Source organism: Benincasa hispida, chromosome 9, assembly GCF_009727055.1.
Source record: "Benincasa hispida cultivar B227 chromosome 9, ASM972705v1, whole genome shotgun sequence".
Taxonomy (NCBI): Eukaryota; Viridiplantae; Streptophyta; class Magnoliopsida; order Cucurbitales; family Cucurbitaceae; genus Benincasa; species Benincasa hispida.
The window spans coordinates 54,433,916-54,444,379 of NC_052357.1; the positions used below are offsets into that span (position 1 = coordinate 54,433,916).

The following is a 10,464-nucleotide window of genomic DNA, read 5'->3' on the forward strand; positions in this document are numbered from 1 at the left end:
TTATATGCTTTTTAGGAGTGCTTTAAAAAAGTCAAACTAAGTTTCAGAATTTAAAAAAGTAGTTTAAAAAAATTGTTTTTGTTTTTGTTTTTCGATCATTCTATCTGAGAATTCAAATGTTTAATTAGAAAAGATGAAAATAATAGTAAATTAGTTATAAGAAAATAAACTCAATTTTCAAAACTAAAAAATAAATAAATAATTATTAAACAAGACCTTTGTAATAAATTATCCAAAACTACATCGAGTTAACAACAAGATAACAAATACTTACAAAAATAAGTACATATGATTAAGAATTATAATAGCTAAAAAAATATTGCAAAAAAAATTTAAAAAAATCTTCATAATTTAATAGAAATGAAGTAATCACAAATACTTATTTATTTAAGTCATAAATTCTATAGTACAAGTTTTATAGTATTTTTTTTAGTACGACAATCGTGATGAATGAGGATCGAATCTCCAACCCTGAAAAATGAAGACAATGTCAATCATCACTAAGTTAAACTTATTTGACGTATAAGTTTGGACTATGTTCGAGTTGGCGAAGAAAAAAAAGGAAGATCATGAATATAGATAATTAGGTAACCAAGTGTTAAAATGGAAAATGTAAAATTTTGAAATAAAGTAGTACAGCATGGACGGCAAATTTTAGGTTGAAGAAATTTTCAGGTAAGAATGGAAATGTCTGATTTGCATCCTCCACGAATTTAGATTGAGAGAAAGTTTTAGAGAAAAAGGAATTGAATAAAGAAATTTAATACCACCATTGAAAGTGGTCTCTTTCATTATTCCTTTTTTCCGCAGCTTTTGTTCAACAACGAAATTACGCCTTCTTCCCCAACGCGTTTGGTCAAATGTTTGTAACGTCGCCCAATTCTTCGACCTTCTTTTGGTGGATCTGGTCAGAATCGGAGACCCATTGGAGGCCTTTCCACTCCGCCTACTTTTGATTTTCAATTCAGGGTTTTCTCTCTCTCTTTTGGTAAAAAAAAAAAAAAAGAATGGGATTGCCTTAGCTCCTTCCATTATCCGATTCTGTTTCTTTAAGGGGTTTTCTTATTACCCTTTTCCCCTATTCTTTCTGGGATTTTGTTTTCATGATTGGAATTGATCATCCTCGAGCTTTGTTTTGCGATTTTTATCAGAAATTCTTGTTGGGCTTTCCGAGGGATTTTTGTTTAGTTCTTGTGTTTTGACGTTCTGGGATTTCGTGTTTTCTGATAGTTTGAGTTGTATTGGTGGTGAATTTGTTGAAGGTTTGAATTTTGTTTAGATGGGTTTCTTTACTTGGGGTTAGGGAAAGATGGAACCGTGAGGATATTATGCTTTTATAATGACATTTCGACGACTTATGGGTGTTGCAAAAAGGAGATGTTTGGTTGTTTTGGTGATTCTCATTTGTGCTTCTTTAGCAACTTGCTTGAAGGACCACGAGGAAGAGGAACTGATTCTGACTCAACTAGCTGACCCAATTAATGGGAATGTCAACACAGAGATGGTGAGCGATTCTGCTTGTGATATGAGACTAATGTCCTTTTTTTCTTCTGAACAACAAAGTATAGTTTGTATTTCAGCTTCATCTGTCTTAAGCCTTTTTGTTTCTTAACTGTTAACGTTGGATTAAAATGTAGTCTTGCTCGAAGTATTTGATCTTGCTAACTCTAGAATGTTGTTTAGACCCAATTATGTTTGGTTTTCGAGATAATTGATCTTAAAAGTTCTTGAACATGTTTGTGTTAGATTTAATAAGGCCAGTAAATGAAGGAAAGAAATTGGAACAATGAAGAGAGAGCATATTATGAAGGGAGTTATCTTGTGATGACTGGTTATTATGATAAAAACTTATGTATCCATACCCTTAGTTACTAGTTTGTTTCTGGCTTTATGTCTTTAACAAGCGAAAGTTGCATTCATTGCTGATAACATTCCTGTTCTGTTTTCCACCTTTTCAAAGCAGTTTTCAAGTCCTAGCCATTTTTTTTCCATAACACAATTTTTAAAAGCTAGAGGCTGTACATAGCTATTCTGAAATCATTTTCTAAAATTGAAATTTAGTACAAACGTACTTATGTGATTTTTCTTATAAAAAGAATTTGTTTCTACTTCTAGATTAGTTGTTTCTTTATAGAATAACTAAAGTTCTCATTACTTACAAAATCAGGATATTATTGATACTAATTTCAACGTTTAATAACCTCAACCTTAACCCTTGCTAACTTCTCAAAAGAGCTCCTTGAAAAAAGGAAATTGAAAACATAAACAAAAATGTCCTTTTTTTCTAAAATAGCTTCCAAACAGCTTTCCACTTTCTTTAATGTTGGAGTGTTGGTTCTTACTAGCGTTTTTAAATTTGTAGATTACAACACAAAAGAGCTGTTAGCAATCAAACATATGTTTTAGAAGCAAAAAACTAAAAATAAAAAGGTTATCAATTGAAAACAATTAAATGCCAGTAATTTACTTCTGAACAACTAGTTTAGACAAATATCTATCTCCACCCCTTTTTCTTTTTTTAATGAAAATAACTTCCATTGAGAAAAAAAATTAAATAATACATAGGCATACAAAAAACAAGCCTACAAAAAAAAAGAGCACCCTCTAAAGAAAATGGCCCCAACGATGTGAAGTAGTGCCTATAGAATAGTTACAAAAAGTCTCTGAAATCGAAACTCACAAAGAGACATGAAAGCGAACGAGGGACCAAATCTCCCTAGGATCCCTTCGAGACGTCTAAACACGCTTATATTCTGCTCATCTATCTCAACCTTTTGTTTATTTCTATGTGTCTTCTGCCTCTTGCCTTATTTGAGGCTCACTTACTATGCTGAGGTTAACTTGAATTAAAAAACTTGCTGCAGGCTGAGCTGTTACTGGTTAAGTGCAACTTGGATTTGTTTCAGTTAAAGGAAGCTGTAGAGGGTACTGACCTATGCTTTGAAGAAAAACCCGGAAGCACAAATGAAATTAATTTTGAATGTCAGATGCTGACAAAAGAGAAAACAAACAGAATGCTAAGGGCCATGCATCCCCAGATGAAGAAGACTCTTTTAGATTGTCTAAGAAAGAAATTTCATGTCTCTGGGAAAGACTACAACTCTGAAGCTTGGTACACCAGGTATCTGGAGTCATTGCTTTTAATGCCTGGTAGTATTAGAAGGAAGTTAAGTTCTAGGTGGCATCGAAGTGCTAAAGAAGTGCCTGCTCCGCCACCTGAATCTTCAGCAGATGAAAAACCTTCAAGGAAAGCTTCTAGCACAAGTAGTAAAAAAGAAAAGAAATCTAATAATCAACAAACAGTCATCATCGCTGTTGTTGTAACAGCAACAGTGACTTTTATTATTGTAGCTCTGCTATTTTTATGCTATAATAAGAGTGGCTCCAGAGTGAAGCAAAATGATGAAAATCATGAAAGGCCTCTCCTAAGCTTGAGTTTAAGTGAGTACTCTTTTCAGTGTTCTCACAAGCTTGTTTTGAGAATATTTTATGTTATCTTTAACATTTTTTTTAATGTTGATATAAATCATGAACTTTCAGGTTCTTCACCAAAATATTCTGCGTTTGGGAATTCCCTTAAGGATGACAAGTTCATGAGTCAACCATCTAGCTTGAGTCACCATCAGAGAGCTTCATCATTGGATGGTAGCCTGCACATTGTCTCTGATGGTGCACGTACTTCAATCCAGGGACCTCCATCTTTTGGAGCTGCTGGAGTTGCTAATAATTCATCTTTTGGATCAACGAAAATGGCTGGCAGTACTAATGGTTTGCTGCCACCTCCTCCAGGAGCAATGCCAGTCACCTCAGAAATTATACCTCCTCTGAAGCCTCCTCCTGGCAGGGCTGTTCCCCTCCCTCCGGAACGCCCTTCGTCTTTTAAACCTCCATCCAGCATGGCTAGTCCTCCTCCCCCTCCACTGCCTCCTGCACCTCCTGCACCACCACCACCAAGACCTAAAAATTCAGGGCACCCTCCAGGACCTCCTCCACCTCCACCACCCGTGCCAGGCAAGGCAGGCCCTCGCCCACCAGGGCCACCACCACCTCCCAAAAGTGGTATTGCTCCTCCTAGGCCACCTCCATTAGCACCCAAAGGTGCAACTCCACCTCGACCTCCGAAGCCTTTTGGTTCAGGTGATGATGAAATGGACGAATCGGGTGTTCCCAAAGCCAAATTGAAACCATTTTTCTGGGACAAAGTTCTTGCAAACCCCGACCATTCCATGGTCTGGCATCAGATAAAAGCAGGGTCTTTCCAGTATGTTATAAGTTCCACTCCTTTTGTATCACCATTGCTTTTAAATAATTCTACAAGTTGCTGAAAGCATTTAATCTAAAATCATACAGATTCAACGAGGAGATGATAGAAACTCTTTTCGGATATACGCCTGTAGATAAAACCAAAACAGAAGGCAAGAAGGAGTCATCATCACAAGATCCTGCACACCAGTACATTCAGATTATTGATTCAAAGAAAGCACAAAATCTGTCCATTCTTTTGCGAGCACTAAATGTGACAAAAGAAGAAGTCTGTGATGCACTTCATGAAGGTAATCTTACCTGATATTGACTTTCTTGCATCTCCTTAGAAGACATAAAGAGAGACATGGATCGGAATGGAGGCATGCACTTCATTCCCTGTTATCATTTTGTTGTCTGTCCCAAAAGTGAAGAATTTAGTTGAACTAATAGCAGTATTCCTGATACTCCTCAGGGATGTTTATTTCCGACCAATGTTTAAAAAAAAATGTGATGCTCTGATGAAGTGGCTGAGGGCAGTTGCTCCGCACACTAAAAACCTCAGGAAATGGGCCGGTGGGAAGATCCAAATAACATGGCTTTTAGGAGTTAGGCTCAAGTGAGCATATTAATTATTTATGCCGATAAACGTTAACAGCCTCTCATTTTCTAGCTCATTGAATGATGCAAAAATAAGAAAGCAGGCATATCTAAGACAATACTCAAAATACTCCAAAACTTGGTTTGAGAACAAATTGTTATGTAGGTTAGAGAATTATAGTCATTCTCTCAATTCACAAAATATCCAAGACAATACTCAAAATACTCTATATTATTGACATAAGAAAGTCATTTCTTCATATGGTGTAAAGTCCAAGAAACATAATATAGAATGAACATTAATTTGCATGACAATGCTGAACACATGCAAGTGTGGTTTTGACATTTCGCTTCCAAAGATCTCCCTTCATAGCCAATATATGCCATTAAGTATAATAACAGTGAATCAACCTTTTAGAGCCCAGGTTTAGATTAATAAGACAATTGCTTCTGAAATTGTTTGTGTCTATTTGCTTACAGTCGGATATACTTTTTCCCCATCTTTGTTCCAACTTTCATGAATTGTAGACGGGGGAAATTGTTCTAGGGAGCCTATATACGGACGATGAGTGACATACTATACATTACCTTTTCCATATAAAATGTTTCTTTATTGGCAATCCACTATATTTGCTCTTTTTTGGGTGATGGAAGGACACTATTCTTGGTGGTTCTTTAGAGAATTAATTTAGAAATGTTCTTGTAAATCTCTGATGGAAATTTGTAGTAGTTAATATTTGTCTGTGGCCATTTTTGCTACCACTCTTCTTAACAGTGATTCTAATCGATATTTCTTTTTCTCAAATAAAATTGTAGTTGAGAATATTTATTTTGTAATACGGTTGGTTCCATCATTCAAAATATGAATCAACCATTTCTTTATTTGGAGAAATTATTACTCGTGTCATTGTTATTGAACAACATGGCCGGAAGAAAATCTTCCACAAGGTAAAAGGGAAGGTGCCTCTGCAATCTACAAAACGAATCTATCTTGTTTATCTGCCTGTTTTCTGCAGCCATTTCTCAATGGAATGCATAAATTTTTGGGCTGCGTATCTTATATTGACCTGTCTTAGTTGGATCAGGAACTGAACTTCCTTCTGAACTTCTTGAGAATTTACTGAGGATGGCACCAACACCAGAAGAAGAACTCAAGCTTAGACTGTTTAGTGGGGAACTTTCTCAACTTGGAAATGCTGAGCGGTTCCTTAAATCTTTGGTTGACATCCCATTTGCTTTCAAAAGGTTGGAATCGCTGCTTTTCATGGGCACTCTTCAGGAGGACATCTCCATCACTAAAGAGTCCTTTGTTAACTTGGAGGTAGAACGTTTCTCACTGTATTACATTTAGTACTTAAAATTATCGATATCATGGATAGGTCAATGTTGACAATTCTGAACCCAATAGTTAATCATGCATGAAAAATTGAGCGACAAATAGGTAACAGAGACTTGTTTTGTTGCCATGGTTTTGCTATGTTTATTCTTTTACAAAAAGGAATTCCTGAAGTGGGGAGTTCTCTGATGAGCAGTATTCAAACGAAGCAATTCATTGAGTTTGTATATCCAGTGTGAAAACAGTTAATAAGGAATAATCCAAATCCATCAAAGACATCATTATAGCAAGTGGACAAGATCCACAGCATACAACTGAGACTTGCACTTGTGTGCCTATTTGCCCTTGAAGTCACACCATGGGTCCTGTGAACCTCTCTTTGCCCCAAAATTCTTCGTCCATCTACCAACTGTTGAAATGAATTTCAGCTTACCGTGTTAGATTTAATTAGCTCTGCTAGAGTAATTATTGATTGATGTCCATATTTCATTAACTCTTCAAATTATGTCACACGAGATGGTTGTTTTCCAACTATCAAAGTCAGAATCTTTTTCATCTCGTTTCATATATTCACGTCTCAAATGTGTATAAATTAGTATACATTAAGAAAGATCCAAGTTCTTTTGCATTAAATGAGTTTGTTTTTCCTCCATCTCTGAATTTCCTGACTAACTGTGGATTCATATTGACTTTACATCACATCTGGATAGATTGCTTGCAAGGAACTTCGGAGCAGCAGGTTGTTCCTCAAACTTCTAGAAGCTGTTCTTAAGACGGGCAATCGGATGAATGATGGGACTTTTCGAGGTGGTGCACAAGCATTCAAATTGGACACTCTATTAAAATTGTCAGATGTGAAAGGAAAAGATGGCAAGACTACATTATTGCACTTCGTAGTTCAGGAGATCATTCGCACAGAAGGGATTAGAGCTGCCCGGAATGCCACAGGAAGCCAGAGCTTCTCAAGCACCTCATCAAAGGATCTGCTGGACGGAACTACTAATGACACCGAAGAGCATTACCGTACCTTGGGTCTTCAGGTCGTCTCGGGATTGAGTGGGGAACTTCAGAATGTGAAGAAAGCAGCAACCATAGATGCGGATGCCTTAACTGGAACTGTTTCCAAACTTGGCCATGCACTCTTAAGGACAAGAGACTTTCTGAACAAAGACATGCAGGGTCTAGGTGAAGAGAGTAAATTTCACGAAACATTGAAAGTCTTTGTGCAGAGTGCTGAGGTTGATATCATGGCCCTCCTGGAAGAAGAAAAAAGAATCATGGATTTAGTGAAAAGCACGGGCGACTACTTCCACGGAAATGCAGGGAAGGACGAGGGCTTACGGTTGTTTGTAATTGTGCGAGATTTTTTGATAATGATAGATAAGACTTGCCGAGAAATAAAGGATGCACAGAAAAAGCAGGCGAAGGGACACAGAAAGGCAGCATCGTCTTCTGATATCCACCAACCCTCGTCGTCTTCTGATATCCGCCCTCCTTCGTCTTCTACCGATAGCAATCACCCCCCTTTGTCGTCCACTGATATCCACCCTCCATCTTCTACTGATAGCAATCACCCCCCTTTGTCGTCCACTGATATCAATCACCCCTCTTCGCCGTCCACTGATATCAATCACCCCCCTTCAACTAAAGCTTCTGATCTACGACACCCTCCTTCTCCTGATTTGAATCAGCTGATTTTCCCAGCAATTACCGATCGTCGGATGGGTAACTCAAGTTCAGATGATGACGACGAGAGTCCGTAGGTAATCAGTTGTTGAAAAGATGTCCAACCGTCTGAATTTTTAGGGTCCATTTTGGTCATAGGCAAGTTCTTTAGCATTATGAAGAAGCTCCATGAATTGCCAATGTGACCGGAACACACTTAGACTTTTGACTTTGATTTTTCTTTCACCTTAATTCTTTTTGTAAAAAATCCTTAGTTTTGACATTTTTGGCAGTTGGGAGCATTCAACATAGTTTGTAGATGTAGGTTGTGTTTACCAGGGTATCAGTTAATATGTCTTCTACCTTCTCTTTTGATATTGTGTGGGTCTCCATAAGCTCAATTTGAGAAAGGCTGGGCATCTTTACTTATATTGTCATTTGAACTAAATATGACCACCAAATTTTTTAATTTAAAATATTTTCTCCTGATGTTTTTATTGATTAAAACATTACCTACTATTATGGGCAATGCAAACATTACCTATTACCTAAAACATTCCTAAATTCAATCTATGTTAACCACCTACTTAAATTTAATCTAGAATTAGACAGATTACTCCCAAGTTAAAGTGCACATCGACTAGATTGCTTCAGAGATAAGTTAAAATACACATAAATTAGTCTAGATAAGATACATATATATTATGGACATCTTTCACTTGGTTACTAAAATTGGACTATATTGATAATGTAAACTAAATACGAACTTTGATGGCCATTTTGCTACCACCGATAATTTCAATGAACAAAACTAATAGAATAAAGAAAACATTGAGAATCCTGGATTTCATAAAAATCCAAATATACTTAACCATAAGCCTAGCATCTTCACAATTGCACTCTTCCAAAATTTGACCCTACAGGTAGCAAAATCCAAATTTTTACTTACCATCAAACAACCTTCTTCCAACTAATTTCAAGGAGGGTCTGCTGTCAACACGTGACATATTCATCACTCGCAAGAAAACTCATACATTCAAATTTACTCTGATTTCTAATATAATCCTAATGGTTTAGGATGGATTAGAAAGAATGGTTTGAAGTAATTGCAGAACCTCTAAGAAATTGGCTAAAATTAACTTAGTTATTTAATTAAACCACAATGGTTTACAATTACCCCTAATAATTCCTCATAAATATATCAGAAACATAGCTAAAAACAGAACACAAAACGCTGACTGGCTTTATTCAAATTACAACATATGTTTCCAGATATCCTTGCATTTCACATCAGAGTTATAAATCAGAAGACTAAAGATATGGAAAACCCAGTACTCAGAACAAAATTCCATAATCTCAGGTATGAAGAACAAGTAGGAGGTGATATTAATAGATGATGATGATGATATTCACAACACTAGGTGAAATTCTAGCACTACTCCTTGAACTGTTACAAATTCCATAAGAAAAGATTCGTAACCTAAGAAAAATTAATAGATGTCAAAGCAGAAAAAAGAAAGGAAAAGAGAAGAAAATTGAAAAATCTAACAACAAAATAAGAAAGCACTATCTTGACCAGGGCCACATTTCATCAACATGTTTTAATGATTCAGTTCATTTGTTTCTGTTACAAACAAATCTAGGGTTCATCATCACCACCAGCGTTCTTTGATGAAGTCCCTGTTTTCTTGGGCAGAAGCAGATTGTGAATGTTGGGCATAACACCACCATTAGCAATAGTCACATCCCCCAAAAGCTTGCTCAGTTCCTCATCATTACGTACAGCAAGTTGAATATGACGAGGAACAATACGCGTCTTCTTGTTATCCCTGGCAGCGTTTCCAGCGAGTTCCAAAACCTAAACATAACAACAACACTCGAATTAGTCCCAAAAGCAATAAAATCAATCAAATTCTTAAATACCCATGAAGAAATTGCGAAAGGGGGGACGAACTAGGGGAAATCTTTGAAACCCTAGATCCATAAGGAGTGCTCAATCACACAAAACCCACAAATCTAAAAAAAAAAACTTCGAAATTATCATACCTCAGCGGCTAGGTATTCAAGAACAGCGGCGAGATAGACCGGAGCACCAGCACCGACACGCTCGGCATACTTGCCGGCCTTGAGGAAACGAGCAATACGACCGACGGGAAACTGCAGCCCGGCTTTACTACTCCTGGAGGTGGCCTTCTTGGCGGCTCCGGATCCTAGGGTTTTGCCTCTGCCGGCCATGAAATGAGATCTGTTAGACGGAAAAGAAGAACAAAGGAACGGGAGAGAAGATCGAAGGCGATTTTCCGGCGAGGGCGCGAAAGAGTAATAAATAATCCCGAAAGATAAAGGACGGTATTTGATATATATAGTGAGATGGGGCTTGTGAGATAGGCCAATGAAATTGAAGTACGCGGATTGAGATCTGTGGCCGTTGGATGGGTGAGTGATGGGACGGTTCAGATTTGAAGGTGGATTCGATTTTCTTACCAGATGGCGCGATGGAATAGATTACGTCAGCGTGCATGTGAATTGGCGGGAAGGCCCCGGCTTTTCTATTAACTGAATTTATGAAATTCCGAAAATTTTCCCTCTTATTCTTTTTCTTCTTTATTTATTATTATTTG

The 10,464-nt window shown here is 37.1% G+C and overlaps 2 protein-coding genes across 3 annotated transcripts; one reads left to right on the forward strand and one right to left on the reverse strand.

Annotated features, from left to right (window-relative positions):
* The first annotated feature begins 668 nt into the window (after positions 1–668).
* LOC120085404 (formin-like protein 5) lies at positions 669–8,218 on the forward strand. Of its 2 annotated transcripts, none has more exons than XM_039041359.1 (6): positions 669–1,504; positions 2,865–3,441; positions 3,541–4,261; positions 4,351–4,553; positions 5,919–6,163; positions 6,889–8,218. In XM_039041359.1, exons 1-6 carry the CDS (start codon positions 1,340–1,342, stop codon positions 7,939–7,941), a joined length of 2,964 nt encoding a protein of 987 aa, XP_038897287.1. In that variant the 5' UTR covers positions 669–1,339; the 3' UTR covers positions 7,942–8,218. The 2 variants fall into 2 exon arrangements, with proteins under 2 accessions (XP_038897287.1, XP_038897288.1); XM_039041360.1 differs by having other exon boundaries at positions 670–1,504; positions 5,928–6,163.
* A 957-nt stretch (positions 8,219–9,175) lies between these two features.
* LOC120085045 (histone H2A.6) lies at positions 9,176–10,182 on the reverse strand. Its single transcript, XM_039040881.1, has 2 exons — positions 9,890–10,182; positions 9,176–9,701 (listed from the first exon to the last, which is right to left on the reverse strand). The coding sequence occupies exons 1-2, from the start codon at positions 10,076–10,078 to the stop codon at positions 9,483–9,485; spliced, it is 408 nt and encodes a 135-aa protein (XP_038896809.1). The 5' UTR covers positions 10,079–10,182; the 3' UTR covers positions 9,176–9,482.
* Between the last annotated feature and the right edge of the window lie 282 nt (positions 10,183–10,464).